The following is an 18,754-nucleotide window of genomic DNA, read 5'->3' on the forward strand; positions in this document are numbered from 1 at the left end:
GCCTTGGCTCCCGAGGCTCTTTGCGTGTGTCAGTTCAAATGCCCCTTCCCAGAGCAGTTGGCTCTGACCTCCCAAACTAAAGTGTCCTACGCTTCAGTTCTTCAGATCATAATAAAATGATCTTTTGTTTTCCTTTTTTTCCTTAATTGTCTCTCTTCCCTCCATTAGAATGTAAGCATCATGACAGTATGGATTCATGTTATTTACAATCTATCCTCAGCACCTAAAATCATTCCTGGCATGCAGTAATTGCTCAAAAAGATCTTTTGGGTGGATGAATGAATATATAGTTGATGCTTGAACAGTGCAGGGTGTAGGGGCACTGACACCCCTCCCTCCCTCTCTACACAGTCACCCATGCACTTGAAACTTTCGACTCCCTAAAACCTTAGCTACTAATCACCAGGAGCCTTACTGATAACATAAATAGTCGATTAACACAAATTTTGTCTGTTCTGTGTATTATATACTGTATTCTTACAATAAAGTAAGCTAGAGAAAAGACAATGTTCAGAAAATAATAAGGAAGAAAATACATTTATAGTATACTGTACTGTACTTACTGAAAAAAATCTATGTGTAAGTGGACCCCTGTAGTTCAAACCCGTGTTGTTCTAGGGTCAACTATAAAATTGAATAAATTTGCTCCTATTAGAAATGCCGTGATAGGCCCCTTGGTGTGCGGTGGATACGGAGCCAGCCGTGAGCTCAGAGGTCGCCGTGCTGCCTGCTCCAGACCCTCACTCCACTTCACCTCTGCACCCTGCCGCACAGTGCTCGGCTCCCAGAGGAAGCCACAGTCAACCGAGGCCACCGACCCACCACTGGAGCCATGGTCCATGGGTACAAAGGAGTCAAGTTCCAGAACTGGGCTAGTACCTATGGCTGTTGCCCAGAAATATACTATCAGCCCACATCCGTGGAGGAGGTCAGAGAGGTGCTGGCCCTGGCCAGGCAGCAGAACAAGCAGGTGAAGGTGGTGGGTGGTGGCCACTCGCCCTCCGACATCGCCTGCACGGATGGTTTCATGATCCACATGGGCAAGATGAACCGGGTTCTCCAGGAGGACACAGAGAAGAAGCAGGTGACTGTGGAGGCTGGCATCCTCCTGGCTGACCTGCACCCACAGCTGGGCAAGCACGGCCTGGCCTTGTCCAACCTGGGCGCTGTGTCAGACGTGACTGCAGGGGGTGTTATCGGGTCCGGAACGCACAACACAGGGATCAAACACGGCATCCGGGCCACCCAGGTGGTGGCGCTGACCCTGCTAACGGCCGACGGGACCATTCTTGAGTGTTCCAAGTCCAGCAACGCAGAGGTGTTCCAGGTGGCGCGGGTGAACCTGGGCTGCCTGGGAGTGATCCTCACCATCACCCTGCAGTGTGTGCCCCAGTTCCACTTGCAGGAGATCTCCTTCCCCTCAACCTTGGAAGAGGTTCTTAACAACCTGGACAGCCACCTGAAGAAATCGGAATATTTTCGCTTCCTGTGGTTCCCACACAGTGAGAACGTCAGCGTCATCTACCAGGACCACACCAACAAGCCCCCCTCCTCTTCTGCCAACTGGTTTTGGGACTATGCCATCGGATTCTATTTACTGGAGTTCCTGCTCTAGATCAGGTCCTTCCTGCCAGGCCTCGTGGGCTGGATCAATCGCTGCTTCTTCTGGCTTCTGTTCACCAGGAAGAAGGAGAGCAGCAACCTCAGCTACAAGATCTTCAGCTACGAGTGCCGCTTCAAGCAGCACGTCCAGGACTGGGCCATCCCCAGAGAGAAAACCAAGGAGGCCTTGCTGGAACTGAAGGCCATGCGGGAGGCCCACCCCAAGATGGTGGCCCACTACCCCGTGGAGGTCTGCTTCACCCGCGGGGATGACATCCTGCTAAGCCCCTGCTTCCAGAGGGACAGCTGCTACATGAACATCATCATGTACAGGCCCTATGGCAAGGACGTGCCCCGACTGGACTACTGGCTGACCTACAAGACCATCATGAAGCAGGTCGGGGGCAGGCCCCACTGGGCCAAGGCCCACAACTGCACCTGGAAGGACTTCGAGAAAATGTACCCAGCCTTTTCGAAGTTCTGTGCCATCCGAGAGAAGCTGGACCCCACCGGGATGTTCCTGAATGCGTATCTGGAGAAGGTGTTCTACTGAAGCGGAGATGAGCCCACCCCATCTCAACCCTCAGGCCCGCCTCCAGTGAGGCTGAAGGCGCAACGTCCCATGGGCCTGGAGGGGGCAGACCTCTCTCTGCGGGCCCTCTGCTGCCGCCCCCACAGCGGCACCAACCCCCAGCCATGAACCTGGATCTAAGCAGGGCTCCCCGCTTTCCTAATTTCTGTATCCTCACAACAACCCCACTCAAAGAGTGCCCAAGTCTCCATGGACATCATTTACATGCGGCAGTCCCTTTTCCTGAACCTACAATCACCACGTTCTGTTTTCCCAGAAAATAGAGAAACCCCAAAATGTTACGTTTGTTTAAGAGGTTTGGGACTCGGTCATTCACAGGTTCCGCCTTCGAGCTAGGGGTCTGTGACTCCCGGGCCCGTAATAACGTGTTTGGGCACAGTTGTCGTGTGTACTATGCTCTGCCTCCTTACACCCTTGAGGGTTTCTCAAATGCTCTGGGGCTGCCCTCTTCCAATTTCTGTCTGTCCACCTGACTTCATCACCTGACCTTCAAACATGTCTATTTCAGGGGATATGTGGGAAGTGGGCCTACTCCTTGCTGCCTTTTAAATAAAGACCAAGAATTATTCACTCAAAAAAAGAAAGAAAGAAAGAAAGAAAGAAATGCCGTGATAGATAGATAGATAGATAGATAGATAGATAGATAGATAGATAGATAGGTTGAGGGTAGTGTAAGTATCAGTGAAGAGTGGGAAAGGTTCAACTCTCAAACACACTTAAAGGCCCCAGACACTGGGGCCTCTCCTCAGGTACGAGGGCAAGGCTCTCGTCACTAATGCTTATGACTTCCTGCTAATAAACAATAATGAGATATTTTATTGATAACACTAAACTTCCCAGTTCCTATTTACTCTTTGCAAATTTGTAATTCCAGGCCGTAGGGCTAATGCCCATCCTCGGGATAACTTGCTTTTCCTTTCTCTTTTTGTCTTGAGCCATCCTGGGGGCAGGGATCCAGGCTGGAGGATGTCTGGACCTGAATTCTGTAGGAAGTATGTTTGGTTTCCTCAGAGTAGCTTTGGTTGATTTTGTCTGAGATTGCAATATGATTAGGAAAAAATGGGGTGGCTAGGATCCTGAAACTACTCATGGAGCGAGGGAGGTCACAGGTGTCACCAAGTGGTCTCTCAGAGTCTGTTCCTCTTGTCAGGACAGTTATGGACTGTATATTCCCCTGGTTCAGGAGAGGGATGGGAGAACAGGGTAATGCTATGCCAACTAGAAGGAAGAATTACAAAAGGAGTCTAATACATCTGCTGCCAGTGACATTGATGATCATGGAAGGTAAACCATGGACTTGATTTCTCCAGAAATTACCAAACCCTGGTAGCACCTGATTCTACCGGGCTTTCATACGGTGGCAATCACACAAGTACCAGCTTGTCAGCAACATCAACATCTTCAGTCTTCAAAGAATGACCAGTGACATGCTCCAAGGACCCTAAATGGTACATCGTGCTAGACTGGGAGCTCTGTGCCTCAGCTTTCTCCTCCTCCTTCTCCTCCTTCTCCTTCTCCTCCTCCTCCTTCTCCTCCTCCTCCTTCTCCTCCTCCTCCTTCTCCTCCTCCTCCTCCTCCTCCTGCACCTCCTCCTCCTCCTCCTCCTCCTTCTCCTCCTCCTCCTTCTCCTCCTCCTCCTTCTCCTCCTCCTTCTCCTCCTCCTCCTCCTCCTCCTCCACCTCCTCCTCCTTCTCCTCCTCCTCCTTCTCTTTCTTCATTCTTTCCTTCTCCTTGTTTCAGTTCTCTTTTCTGCTCTTTCTGCCTCCTTTCCCTCTCCTCTCCTAACTTCTTTCTTTTTCTTCCCCCCCTCTTCCTCCTCCTCCTCTTCCTGTCTGAAAACCATACACCACTCTCTAATACCCTTCAAGGTGCATGACAGGAAATGTCCAGTGGGTTAAGTGTTGGGCTTGATTGTGCTGTATATCAGCCAGGGTGGGATAGAAAACTTTTAAACTTTGGGCATCCAAAGACACTTAAAATCTAACAAATAGGTGCAAGCCCTCCAAACCCTGGCTAACAGTTTCATGATGCCATCTGATTTTATGCAATACCTTGGGAACCATAGACAACCTGCTGGCTGCCACGGGCATGTGCTGTGTGCAGATAGACTGCTAGGACTTCTTGAGCAGCTCCTCTGGAAAATCCCCGCATTCACAGGAGAAAGTATGGCTTTCGTTTTTCTTTTATAGATAATCAGAAAGGGGATTCAGAGGATTTAGTGTCTTTGCTTTTCCTCATTGTCTCTTTGTTATTAGTTTTCTCTTTCTTGTTTTTCTTCTAGTTTATTTGCTTTTCTTTCTGGAAATGTGTGTATTTTTTGCTTGGGTCGATTGACCCTGAGTTTTCCAAGCCATCTTTTTACCTGCTGGGTTACTTTTGCCTCATACTTTTCTTCAAGTTCTTCTGTTGCTCTACCGCCACCAAATCTCAGGCTGAAATTGCTCTTTCACCTCCTGATGTATTTGCTGTTTTGCTTTTCCTTTTCTGTACAGGGCCTGAAAAAGCTGTGACTATGACATAATGGGGGATTTTGCTGCCAATTTAAATGACCTTAGTTAGCCCTTCTACCTTTTGCCTCACTTTTTTATCTGTAGAAGGAGGAAGTATATTAGTTTTGCTATTGTGCATAATATGTTACCACAGATTTGGTGGCTTAAAACAGCACACATTATCTCAGTTTCTGTGGGTCCGAAGTCTGAGCATGGCTTCCCTGGGTCCTCTGTGTTAGCTGGGGCTGTAGTCTCATCTCAAGGTCTGACTAGGGAAGAGTTCTTTTCAAGCTCTCCTGGTTGCTGGCAAGATTTAGTTCCTTTTAGTCTGTTGGACTAAGGGCCTGTTTCTTACTGGCTGTTGGCCAGAGGTACCCTCAGTTCCTTGCCACATGGGCCTTCTCATCGTGGCTCTTTGCTTTATCAAAGCCAGCAAGAGAGATTCTCCCAGCAAGGCTATGTAACATAATCACTGAAGTGACATCCTGTCACCATTCGCTCCGGGTAGGAAGGAAGTCACAGTGTTCCTGCATACTCAAGGAGAGGGTATTCCATAAATGCATGAACACCAGGAGATGGGGATAATCGGTGACCATATTAGAGTCTGTCCACACAACGAGGAATGCTTTTGAGGGGAAACACTTTGAGCTCCTTAGAAAAAAAGACTATAAAGGCTATATTCATATTGCTGTCATGCCTTAGAGTTGGCCTTTATAGATTATGGCTAACACCAAAATAATAATGTCTCTCTTTGTCTCCATGTCCTATAGACTAGTTTCATACTACTTGTTTTCCTTTTCTGTCATTAGAAATCTCATCAGCCTCTCTGGATGAGAAAGTCAGCAGGGAAAGATTGCTGTTGTTGATCTTGGTTTTAACTGGACTGACTCAGCCCTGTGGGCAGCTGAGAAAGGAAAAGTCTTTGCAAATGCTCTCTAGGTCTTTGTTAGAAATCCCTCCACTCAGAGGGAGCCAGGTATGGGGCAGACATGATAATCACAAGCAAGAAGCCAGGCTTATTTACAGCTGAGGCATTTAAGTAGATACAATTTATTACTTTTAAAAAATGTCTGCAAGCTTCATAGAAGTTTCTGCCCAGACCTTTGATTCCAGCTCTTCAAACAGATTGGGGGGGGGGGGATCAAAAAGGGTGGCAGCACCTTTGGCGTGATCCACAGTTGGTAAATCGTCTGCATTAATTAAGACTGAGGGATAATCCTACCTACCCTCCACCCCCCACAACACATACATAATAGGCTATCAGTAACACACTCATATAAATACAAAAGTTCTCCTTCACTTTGAGGGCGAATGATCTTTCATATGCTATCGTGTATGTATTAATAATAACTAATGTCCCTGACTTTAGACTCTCTTTAAAGTAATAACATACGAATTTGAATTGAGGAATGAGGCAAATCCTTCACTGTTTTCTTGGGGGTAGAGACGCCAGAAGAGAGTTGAGAAGGTGGGCACGAGGAGGAGAAACCTGGGTGCCCAAACCCTGAGTCTCAAGCAGCGCCCGACCGGGCAGCTCTAGCGAGACTCGACTTCCCTCGAGGGGCGGGAGAGGCCTTGCGGGGAGCGGAGTAGTTAGAGGAGCGCTAAGCGCGCTCAAAGTCGGGGCTTTTCACTTCGGGAGGGGCGCTAGGACCCAGGCACCGGCCGGCCTCGGGACGTGCCTGGGGAGTGAAGGCTCTAAGAGGCTCAGGCTCCCGGCCAGAGTCCCTCGGAACGACCAGACCCTTCCCGTGGGCGCGAGGCGCGGGGCGCGGGGTGCGGGGTGCCGCAGCCGCGTGCCCGCCGCCGGCATGGAGCAGACGCGCTGCCTGCAGAGCGCCTGCCAGGTGAGCCCCTCGCGCAGGGTCCGCACGTCCCGCGGGCACCGCTCCCGGCCGCCGTCAGAGGCAGCCTCCTCCCCTGCTCCCCACAACCCCCGGTGCCGGGTCTCGGCTGCGGGCTGGCTGGGCGGGCTGGGCGCGCTGGGTGCACGGGCACCAGGCCAGAGCTGTCCCCCACAGTCCCTCTTGGACACCCGCGCGGCTGAGGAGGGATGTCCCCCCCCCCCCGACCCGCCCTGGTCTCTGCATGTCCTGCTGCCCCACTCCCTCCTTCCTTCCCAGGAGGAGAGCACCTCGAGTGTCCGGTGTAAACCGCCCGGCTTAGAATTCCGAATGATAACAATCGCCCACCAGCAGCTGCCGCGCCGCTCTCCCTGGCGTTACCCTGAGCGAGTGCCGCGATGGGCCAGGTCCGCCCGCTCCTGTTGCACCCCGAGCTTCTCACGCTTCTCTGCGCGGCCGCGGTGCCCCCCTTGCCGGGAAGCGAACCACCGCCAGCCCCAGCCAGGGGGGCGGGGGGCTGGGGGAAGCTAGGGTAGGCGTCCTGGCGCGGGAAGCCTCCGTGCCCTCCCTTCGGCGCCCCGGACTCCACGGTCCCGGGGACCCGCTCTCACCCGGGCGCGCGGCTCCGCGGCCGGCGCTCTCTGGGCACACAGACTGAGCGTGAGGTTTTAAACCACCCGCCTCCCGTGGGGGAGATGAAACGTGGGTGCGAAGGAGGCTCTCACACCTGGGGACATAGGAAAGTGCGGCTGAGAACAGTCTGCACTTCAGGGAGGGGCGCTTCGTCCGAGGGGGAAGCTGCACCCGCCAGCTGCCGCTCTGAACTTGGGGCGTTCTGCTGGGCGTCCGAGTGTCACCGGAGTGCACTTAGTTACCAGGATCAAGGAGTCGCGGTCCCTGGACTGTGGCGGAAGATGAGGGTTGGCTAGCGGTCTTAAGTCTGCACCAGGCTCCTCTCTACCCTCAAGACTAGCCCTGCTCATCCATTCTGCTTCCGGCTCAGTTTGACACAGTTTGCAGTCTCCAAGTTGCCAACCCCAGGAAAAAGCGTCGCTGAATAGTTGGAATGGGCGGGCGGCGAGCGGCGAGTTGCTGGGGCTGCACGACCACTGCAGTGCCACGGTGGGCTTCTGCCCCCGGCAACGTTTGCCAGCTGCCAGGTCGGGCCCCGGAGGGGGCGGGGCGTGTGTTCTTACTCGGCCGGTAACAGACACATGTGTCAGGACCTGAAGTTACACACCTAGTACGAACCTAGAAGAGAAGCTTCCTCTAAACTGTGTTGGGAGACAGTCAACAAAAACATTTACGCCGGGCCGGGCCGGGCCGAGCCGGTGGGGATAGGTGCGAGGACCTTCCCTCTAGGATTTCATAATCCGCCGGCTGGCATTGCCAGTTCTGCTTGACTGCCCCTCTGACCTTGAATGAGGTATTTTAACTTTGCTCGGTTTTCCAAGAAGCAAAAACGGAAGAATGATAATCCAGCAGCAGTGGAAAGAGCATTCACTGGGAAGCCAGTCCTTGGGTTCCAGCCCTAGCTCTGTCACTGACCAGCTGTGAAACTTCTGGGCAAGCCACACAAAAGCTGGGACTCAGCTGCTACGAAAGGCTCCAAAAAGAACCTTTAATTCTGGGGTCCACTGTAGCAGCAATTTGCCAAGCTTAGATAGCCTACAAATGCTCCCTAGTCCTTTGCATCTGCATTATACTTGGTTCCACAGAGCATCCATGGACTGAAGAGATACTGGATCAGAATGGTGGGTGCATTGAATTTTAATCCCAGTCTGTTGATAGAGCCACACAAATCTTTCAGGCTTAAGGTCTGTGGAAATAAGACTGGTTGGTTGAGTACTTAGAATGCACTGGGTAGGACCTCAAATAGAAAGTCCTGTTTAAGTTAGAGTGCGGTCACATAAAAAGTCCTTTCTGTGCATTTGAAAGATCCTTGCCATAAGTACAGTGTTAACAGAAATCAGAAGAGGAGAAGCCCCAAGCTGATCCCGCGACAGAAGAGGCCAAGTGTGCTGCACATCTAGTGAGGGTACTTTAGGTTATCCCTGATAAACACTTTATTTACCTGGGAATGACTCCACTTTTATTAACTCCCCAGAAAAGCAGTTTATCGGTTTGGTAATGAAATAATGAAATTGTCTTTAGAAGCCACATTAAATATTAGAATACCTAACATTGCTAGAGTTTATTGGGATAAGCACTGCTTTAAAAAACATTGTCTTTTTATTTAATTTCAGGAAGGGAAATAAGCAGAATGATTTATTATGTTTTCTTACTAATTTTTTTTAAAGAGATAAAAAGCAGAAGTAAATGTAACACAGACTGCAAGAAACCTTGTTTCGTCTGGTTCCAGAGATGAGTATCATCATCATTACTATTATTATAATGGTGAATATCTACTAAGCACTTATTATGTGCCAAGCATCCTTCTAAGCACCTTATGTACATAGTCTAATGTAATCCTATCAACACCTTCTGAAGGAAGTGCTTTTATTTCTTTCAGTTTTATAGGTGTGAGAGCTGAAAGTTCTGGCCTGAGGTCACACAGCTGGTATCTAGTAGAGTTGGATCACCTGCTTGGGTTTATTTACAATGATTCAAGCAATGCAAGAGAGGGTTGGGAGGACAAAAAGTGTCTGCCAGATGTCAGGTATTTGATACACCTTAGTGCATGGAGATTAAGAAATCTTTCATGAGTGCTAATTTACTTTTCTTTTTCTACTTTTTATCAGTATGCTTCTATAATGTGACTTGGGTATCTTTTCATCTGGACAAAAAAGTTGAACTCTTTTTTTAGCTATGTAGATTTGAGTGCAGATTGATGAACCATAATTTATTTAACCAATTCCCTTTAAGTGGGCACTTAGATTATTTCTGAATTTTCACAATCACATATAGTGCTAGCATAATGTATCTTCTTATTTATATATTTCTGCGCATCTGTTCAGCTATTTCTGGTCGATAAATCCTAAGGGTCGAGTTGCTAGATGAAAGAGCATGGTTACCATTTGGTATGTACTTTTTAATAGATATTGCCAACTTGCCGTCACAAAAAGAAATATAATTTTTGGTTTGGAGTCCAGTTCCTCCACTAACATGTTTCTGGGCTTTTGGCAAACCAGGAATCTGAATGGGTCTCACGTGTATCATTTGTAAATTAGAGGTGGCAGAACTTGTTGGTCCTAAGGTTGTTTCTGCAAATATGTACAATGAGAGAGTGAACAAATGAAATTGTTCATATGTGAGCATTTTTACCTGCAAAAAACAGAAATTTAGTATGGTTTTGCCTAATGGCACATGAAGTCCTGAAATAGGTTTTTGGTAGTTCGTCTTTTCTAAGGTAGATTTGTGTGTGAGGTCAGGCTAGGCTATGCTGCAGTCACAAATTAACCCTGAAAACTTGGTGGCTTTAAAAAAAAAGTTTATTTATTTCTCATATTATATGTTCCAAGCAGGTTAACAGAGTTCCCTGTTCCACACAGTCACTGAGGGGAGCCAGGCTGACAGGAGTTCTGCCATCTTGTAACTGCATTATCTAGAACATACTCTCTCCCTGGTCCCATGGCAGTTTGGAGGAGGAGGAGAGAAAGACTGTGGGTAATTAACACCTGCCCTTAAATGCCTCAGCACAGGGATGAAGCGTATTTCTTTTATTTATGGTCCTTTGGTCACAACTAGTCACAAGGACCTCACCCCAATGCAGGGAGGGTAGAAAATGTTGTTTTCCTATGTCCAGAAAGAGGAAATGGAATGGTAAATACATAGCATTGTGTATTAGTTTGCTAGGGCTTTCATGACAAAGTACCACAGGTTGGGGGCCTTAAACAACAGAAATTTATTTTCTTTCAGTTCTGGAGGCGAGAAGTCCTAGATCAAGATGTCAGCAGGGTTGATTTCTTCTGAGGGTCTCTCTCCTTGGCTTGTAGATGACCACCAGAGGGGAGGAAACATTAATTTTCCCTCTATCCTTCTAGGTTCTTGGCTGAGATCCTGCCCCCTGAAATAAAAAACAGATCTACAGCTGAAAAAGAAATTTTAATTACGTACACGTACTTAGGCACATCCGGGAGTCCCACAAAGATAATGAGACCTGTCAAAAGGCGGTCGCCTTTTGATTGATTGCAGCTTATATATCATCCTGAGCTAAGGACAGGGAAAGGAGTCTGGGGTTTCCAGGGGGAAAAGGCAATTCAAGGGAAGGTGAGAAAAGTGAATGTTTGGTAAACAAAGGTTGCCCTGCCCTGAAGATAAGTCTTTCAGGAGAAAGTTATCTCTGGTAATAGCTCCCTTCCTGGTACAAGATCCTTTTCTAATGTAAATTTCCCTCACAAAAGGTAACTGCTATCCTGTTTTCAGAGCTTCTTTTGTCTGCAGTTCCTTAAAAAATAATCAGCTCAGAATAATCCTTATGCTAAAGAGGCATATTTTGGGGTAGCACATTCTTCTCCCCTTCACCATCTTTTCCCTGCATCTTCACATGATCTTCTCTCTGTGTGTCTGTGTTATAATCTCTTAAAAAATTTTTTTTCGTTTAAGATTTTATTTATTTTTCAACAGAGAGAGAGGGAACACAAGCAGGGGGAGTGGAAGAGGGAGAAGCAGGCTTCCCGCCTCCAAGCAGGGAGCCCGATGTAGGGCTCGATCCCAGGACCCTGGGATCATGACCTGAGCCGAAGGCAGACGCTTAACGACTGAGCCACCCAGGTGCCCCCCCAAAATTTTTTTAAAGATTTATTTATTTGAGGGAGAGAGAGCCCTCGCGAGAGCAGGCGCATGCATGCAGGGAAGGGGCAGAGGGAGAAGGAGAGAGAGAATCTTAAGCAGACTCCCACTGAGCGCAGAGCCCGACCCGGGGCTTCATCTCATGACCCTGAGCGGAAATAAAAAGTTCGATGCTTAACTGACTGAGCCACCCAGGCACCCCGCTAATCTCTTTTTATAAAGGCACCGGTCCTTCTGGGTTGGGATCTATCCTAAGGAGCTCGATGAATGTTACTGACCTCTTTAAAGGCCCTATCCAAGTACAGTTACATTCTGAGGTGGGGGAGGGGCGCTAGGAATTCAACCTATGAGTTTGGGGGGATACAATTCAGCCCATAAACCATTGTCTCTGTCACTATGTGGTCCATACTGAGGTGTAGTCACCCTGTTTTTATTTGAGGAGGCCGGGGTGTTTCCGAAGCCACATCGCAGAGCCATCTCTCCACATCTCATCCTCACCTCCTGACCAAAGAAAGTGTGGTTTTTTTGAATTCCCTGGGTGTTGTTTTCAAGTGGCCCAACGTCACTACTTGCATCAAGTAACCTGTACTAGTGGCGGTGGATTTAAGGAGAGACAGTGACTGCAGGTGAGGCGATAAGCCTGGGGACTAAAAGCGTGAATCCTGAAGCAGGCGGCCTGAGCTCTAATCCCAGCCCTGCCCCATACCAGCAATGTTTCCTCATCTGTAAAATGGGAAGAATAGTACTTACAGGGTTAGGGTGCCAATTAAATGAGCTAATATATGTAGAGTGCTTGGCATATACCAGGGGATCAAAGTGATGACCTTATTGTTTGCAACTTCAGAAGCTCCTGGAGCTGTCCAGGCACAGTGTGCCGTGTCCCAGACTGCACCCTAGGGGCACAGACAACCCAGAGGCTCTGTGGCTTGAGCTCCCAGGGCTTCCAGGTGGCCCGGGAGGCATGTGTGCCTTTGGAGGAAAGTAATCACGTGACCACTTGAAAACACCCAATAGCGCGCACACATTTAGGTCACAGGTTCACGGTTAGATCTGTGAGTCCAAAGGGAACACAAGAGACTATTCCCTTAAATAGCCCTTTAAATTATTCTCCCCATTCCAGGTGAGCAGCTAGGGTTGGCAGTTAAAGCAGTATGTAAAAGCAGCACTTCAGTTTTTCTGAGATATTCCCTGTCCCCTTCTAATTGCTCCTAGAATCAGGGTGTATTTTTCAGTCAGAGGGCCTGAGAGCTAGGCCTGGAAGGACAGCTGCCGACTTTCCTTCTGACAGCATCTTTCCCTTGGAAACATAAGGAGTTAAGATAAGTGTAGACTGCTCTACACCTGGGGTAGATGATCTGTCTTGATTACTGGGAAACTCTAGATTTCTGGGCCTGCACCAGGAGCAGGAGAGCTTGGAGCTGTCACGTGACCCTGGGCCTGCAGTACTGGAGCAAGAGACAGGCCAGTGGGTGGGTGCCTTTTCTGGGTCAAGGGGAGCCATGCACCTCATCCCTAGCCACCGTGTGCATCCCCCATGTGGTGCAGTGAGGCCAAGACTCTGCATCCTGGGTAGTTGACGGCCTTCCCATGAGATAGCAGACACAGTCGTATTGTCTTGCCCGTTGTGTTTCCTACTCTAAAGGCAAGTAAAGGCAGTGTTGGATTAAAGCCAAGAGTGTGTTGCTTACCAGTCTGAATCTGTGATCACCATTTCCGGGGGGTGGGGGTGGGGAGGATGCAGCACCTCATAAATTACTGTCAGCCAGGCAGTAGTTGTGAAAGTACTTATCATCCCCTGGGGGATGTATTTACTCAGTTTTAACTTCTGATATTTTCAACTTTTCAGTTGAGGTGGGTGCATTGCTGTCAATCCATGGGGTTGAGTTTAATTGCTGATTAAGATGACTTCAAAAAGATTACACTGTGATTCAGCACTGAAACAAAAAAGTTACTGTTTACACAGTTACACAGAGAGTCAAGGAAATAGAGAATGGGGCATAAATTTGATATTGATAGAGCAAATATTTGTCATTGAAGGATGATGCAATTTCAGCTTTGTTTTGTTCATTTTTGCAAAGTAGCAGCCAAGGGTGTTCAATAAAGAAAAGATACCCACAAGTACATAAAGCTAGATTTATGCTTTGTTATTGAGATGCGTGCAGAAGGATTACCTATCACATGTCAAGTAACTAAACTAAAGGCAGGAGAAATAGCCTAATTCATCGATATAGATGAAAAAATTCAAAGCTGTAAGAGGCTAGTGGGACCAATTTGGGCATCTTATAGGACTGGCATTAGACCATTATGTCATAGTTTAATGGGCAGCATGTTTTTCTTAGTGGTACACGAAGTGATGGTGTTTGTATAGTCAGTGGTGTCTTAGTTTGGTGAAATGTGGCAGAAGCGGCAAGGAAGAGACTGAAACCTAAGTCCCTTGCCTGCGAAAGGTGGACATCCCTGACACAGGTGTTATCTGATCCCAGCGTCCAGATTGGTGACATAGGTCACTTGCATGACCCAGAGTGTGCATGCCTCCTTAGGAGTGAGGAGGCTAGGGTGCAAAATTTAAGGAGGCGCCCAAGTGCAGGGTCAGCATGTGAGTGTGAGAACCTCCTTAAGTGTTGTGGCCTGGGGTCCCCTGAGTGGCTCAGTTGGTTAAGCATCTGCCTTCAGCCAGGTCATGATCCCGGGGTCCTGGGATCGAACCCCGAGTTGGGCTCCCTGCTCAGCAGGGAGCCTGCTTCCCCCTTCCCTCTGCCCCTGCTTGTTCTCTCTCACTCTCTATCTCAAATAAATAAAAATAAAAATAAATCTTAAAAAAAATGTGGCTTACCTGATTTGCTTGGCTTACCATAGTCCCAGCCCTGGTTTTGATCTTTGAGTCAGTTTCTAAATGACTAAGAAAATTAAACTGAGATGTAAGTGGATGAAAATGCAATCATCTAACACACATGGCCAGCCAGTGTCCTCCAGTGTAAATATTACTCTTCCAGGATGAGATCTATGGAGAATGTTACTAAGAAAGCAGTTGGGACATTGTGAGGAAAGTGACCTAATAAGTGTATTAATACACTGCATGCATTCTTTACAATAGTACCTTTGTACAATTAGTCATGACTGATTAAATAATAGGAAAACATGATTTCTCTAGGTTTTTAGAATCTGTTTTCTAGTTCCTTTTAGTGATTTTTAAAAGAAAATTCAAGACCATCTTCCTTGCAAAGGACTGGAATATAAAGAGGAAAATAAATTCCTCAGGTAGCTTTCATTAAATCCCCTCTGTTTTGAAATCAGCACAGAAGGTCCTCTTTGGAAGGTTGAGGAGTTCTAGATCCTGTCCTGGCTGGTGATGGAATGATATTCACAAGACTGAGATACAAAATACTTTTTTAAAAAAAGATTTTATTTATTTGACAGAGAGAGACACAACGAGAGAGGGAACACAAGCAGGGGGAGTCGGAGAGGGAGAAGCAGGCTTCCCGCGGAGCAGGGAGCCCGATGCGGGGCTCGATCCCAGGACCCTGGGACCATGACCTGAGCCGAAGGCAGACACTTAACGACTGGGCCACCCAGGTGCCCTGAAATACAAAATATTGATAAAGGGTTTACTATGAGCGTCTTTGTCAAAGGGCCCATTGGACATCATTTTTGCCTGAAGAGCATCATTCTGTAATACCCGTTTTCACGTTTCAAAGAGGAAGAACTTAGTTTTACCCCAGGATAGCATTTTCAAAGGGACAGTGGCCACTGAAGTATTTTCACCATCTGTGAGCAGGCTTTTCTGTTTAAGGAAGGGCATTTCACATCTTTTAATATGGCATGCACTGGAGTTCTCAACGTGCTGTCACTCGTTGTGGGAATAAATTCTGTCCGAAAGGCTGTAGCTCACCTGCTGGTCTCTGCAGCGGCGGAAAAGATCCTGTGGCTTCAGGAACTTTGCAAGAGGAAAATAAGCAAGAAGATGGGAGAAGATGGTGGAAGGAGTAGAGGGGGAAGGCTGCTTGGAGGAAGGCTAAAGCGCTGTTTCCCAATCCCAGCACACAGAGGGCAATGGCAATGTTGTCTGAGATACTGGAGTCCGTGGGCGAGACTGGGGTTGCTCAAGGCCCTGCATGGGTGGACTGAGGGCCGAGAGAATCAATATCTTGTCATTCTGTAGCAGTTTGGCCAGTCCACTGGTGGAGAGTGTAGCTCTCAGGAGGAAGGGGGAAGGAGCAGAGCTCAGAGCCACTGCATCATGGGCCCCTGCTTGCTTCTCCTACCTAGATGGCCTCTAACCCTGGCCCAGGTGTAGCTGGCCTTCCTGATCCTTCCCTAAGCCCCATGTTTAGGGGCACAGGCTTGGTCGGCTGGCCTTTTCTCTGTCTGCCCATGCAGGGTTGGGAGGTCAGTAAGAGCTGTGAGCAGCAGAGGAGGATGAGCACTGTGAGGCTGGTCACATCTTCCCTGTAACTTCTCATCTGTAGAAGGAGCAGGTTTCCATTGTTTATGCAACAAGTAACTACTGAGCACCCAGCACGTGCCAGACCAAGTTTTCTCTCCTTACTTTCTGGTGTGGGGAGAAGGTGAAGAATGAAAATTAGAGAGAAAGAAGTTCAGCTGGCCATATGCGCCAGGGAGAGAGAGCGCTAGGGAGAAACTAGGGAAAGATAGGGAGAAAGATAAAGCAGGAGGAGGCGGTAAGGACTTCCTGGAATGGGTTGGGGAATGTTTCTTTACTAAATCCAGGAGTCAGAGAAAGCCTCCCTGAGAAAGGGAGGCCTGAAGGAAGTTGGGAATGACCCATGTGGCTGGTTGGAAAGCACATTCCAAGCAGGAGGAATAGCAGATGCATAGGCCCCACATGTCCAGAAGTTCAAGGTGCGGCAGGGAGGCCAGTGTGGCAAGGAGGGCATGAGCAAGGGGAGGGCAGTAGCGATGGTTGTCAGGGAGGTCACGGAGGCCTGACAGCTGAGGGCCTTGCCGTCTGCTATAAAGACCTAGCGAGATGGGAGTGATGGAATGTGACTTCAGGTGTGGGTGGGTCACCCGTGTGGCTGCCGCACTAAGAGCCCGAGGGGAGTCAGGAGGAAGCTAGGGCATCTGCTAGGAGGCATCACAGTAATCCAGGTGGGAGATGTGGTGGCTGAGACCAACCTGATAGCAGTGAAGATGGTGAATGATGGTCAGATTCTGATTTAAGTTTTAAATGGAATTAACAGGATTTGCAGACAGGTGGGGTAGGATAACTTGAGGATATCTCTCAGACTCCTTGCAGCACTAACATGGGGTCAGTTTTTGTTATCAGGCTTTGGTCCTTGCCACCTGGCCCCTGACCTTTTGTACCCTAATGAATTCTTCATGAATCAACTCTGATGATCGGGGCTGATATCGGGAGCGACCACAGCCTGGCTTAGTTCTTGCCCCTTGGTTTTCCTAGAAGAGAAACCTTTCAAGGGAGATACAAGGCCAGGCACTGACTGTGACAGCTCTTCTCAATAAGCCAAGGTCAGAATAAAGGCTCACCTCCCCTTAGAAGCCTTTCTTTATAACCAGATTTGAATTCCCCTAAGATAGCTTTAAAGGAGAAGGGTGGGTCATAGTTTGTCAGCTAAAAATTATTGCTCTTGATAACTGAACCATAATCAGTAGAAAGATGAGAACCAATGGAATCATTGGTTGCAGAAATTCATCTAATAAATGAGATGGTGGAGAAAAAAAGAGAGAGAAGCCCACAATCCATGGTTTTGGTGCCAGTGCCAAGTGAGGCTCAACCAAAAGCCAAGAGAAAGCAATTCTTTCACTAATATCAGATCTGACACACAACTGGGATGTGACCGAGATGTTGCTATGATCTTCCTCCTCTTGCTTGGCCCCAAAAATGTCTGTCTGGTTTCAGTGGTTGCTCTTACAGGCCTAAAAGTTGTGTTCCCATCATCATTCGGGGTCTATCATGTAAACCAGCTATCCGATTTGTTGGCTACCTATTGGTGAAGACCTTATATGGAATTATAACAACTGCTGATCTCTCTATATGTATTCTAGAAAAGTTTCAGTGGGCTAAAGATATAATAGGCCCAAGAATAAGATGATTAGTAAGGAATGACCAGTTCATTATTGTCTTGGGCTTGATGCTCAGGTGTGTTGTTCTGCTCAGGCTGCCATAACAAAATATCACAGGCTGGGTGGCTGAAACACAGATATTTATTTTCTCACAGTTCTGAAAGCTAGAAGCCCAAGATCAAGGTAGCTTTAGGGTTGGTTTCTGTGAGACCTCTTTTCATGGCTTGTGGATGACTGCCTTCTCACTGTGTCCTCACATGGTGTCTTCGCTGTGTGTTCATGGAGAACTCAATGGTATCTTCCTCTTTTTTATGAAAACACCGGTCCTATTGGCCCTTACGGCCACATTTAACCTTAATTACCTCCCTAAGCGTCTTATCTCCAAATACAGTTACATTGGAAGTTAAGGCATCAACCTAAGAATTTTGGAGGACACATTTCAGTTCATAACATCAGGCAAATGCTGCAAATTAAAACAAAACAAAACAAAACAAAACCTGTATTGAGGTATTGTTTATATACAATAAAATATACACCTTAAATTTTTTTTAATTTTAATTCCAATGTGGTTAACATACAGTATTATATTACTTTCAGGTGTACAACATAGTGATTTAATAATTCCACACATCACCCAGTACTCATCACAAGTGCCCTCCTTAATCCCCATCACCTATTTACCCATCCATCCCCCCACCCCCATCCCCTCTGATAACCATCAGTGTGTTCTCTGTAGTTAAGAGTCTGTTTCTTGGTTTGTCTCTTTCTCTTTTTTCCTTTGCTCATTTGTTTTGTTTTTTAAATTCCACATATGAGTGAAATCGTATGGTATTTGTCTTTCTCCGACTTATTTCACTTAGTATTATACTCTCTATCTCCATCCATGTCATTGCAAATGGCAAGATTTTATTCTTTTTATAGCTGAATAATATGCCATTATACACACACACACACACACACACACACACACACACCGCATCTTCTTTACCCATTGATCAGTGGATGGACACTTGGGCTGCTTCCATAATTTGGCTGTTGTAAATAATGCTGCTATAAACAAAGGGGTGCATTTATCACTTTGAATTAGTGTTTTTGTATCCTTTTGGTAAATACCTAGTAGTGCAATTGCTGGATCATAGGGTAGTTTTATTTTTAACTTTTTGAGGAACCTCCATATAGTTTTTCACAATGGCTGCACCAATTTGCATTCCAATCAACGGTACAAGAGGGTTCCTTTTTCTCTACATCCTCACCAACACTTGTTGCTTTTTATGGTGTTGATTTTAGCCATTCTAACAGGTGTGAGTTGATATCTCATTGTAGCTTTGATTCGTATTTCCCTGATGATGAGTGATGTTGAGCATCTTTTCATGTGTCTTTTGGCCATCTGGATGTCTTCTTTGGAGAAATGTCTGTTCATGTCTCTGCCCATTTTAATTGGATTATTTGGATTT

General features: G+C 47.4%; 2 protein-coding genes across 3 annotated transcripts in view; both read left to right on the plus strand.

Moving 5' to 3' along the window:
• Nucleotides 1-699: 699 nt before the first annotated feature.
• LOC113929666 (L-gulonolactone oxidase-like) lies at nucleotides 700-2,476 on the plus strand. Its single transcript, XM_035727780.1, is given in 1 exon segment — nucleotides 700-2,476. A coding segment is annotated over 1 exon segment (1,323 nt). The 5' UTR covers nucleotides 700-832; the 3' UTR covers nucleotides 2,156-2,476.
• Nucleotides 2,477-6,418: 3,942 nt separating this feature from the next.
• PDE8B (phosphodiesterase 8B) overlaps nucleotides 6,419-18,754 on the plus strand; it is a 240,178-nt gene continuing 227,842 nt past the window's right edge. Inside the window, exon 1 of one of the 2 annotated variants that reach the window (XM_035727516.1) lies at nucleotides 6,419-6,530. In XM_035727516.1, the coding sequence (XP_035583409.1) occupies nucleotides 6,495-6,530 (36 nt within the window). In that variant the 5' untranslated portion in view covers nucleotides 6,419-6,494. The remainder of the gene's footprint in view (nucleotides 6,531-18,754) is intronic. The other variant, XM_035727517.1, reaches the window with a different exon arrangement.

This window comes from Zalophus californianus, chromosome 5 (genome assembly GCF_009762305.2).
Source record: "Zalophus californianus isolate mZalCal1 chromosome 5, mZalCal1.pri.v2, whole genome shotgun sequence".
In the NCBI taxonomy this organism is placed as follows: Eukaryota; Metazoa; Chordata; class Mammalia; order Carnivora; family Otariidae; genus Zalophus; species Zalophus californianus.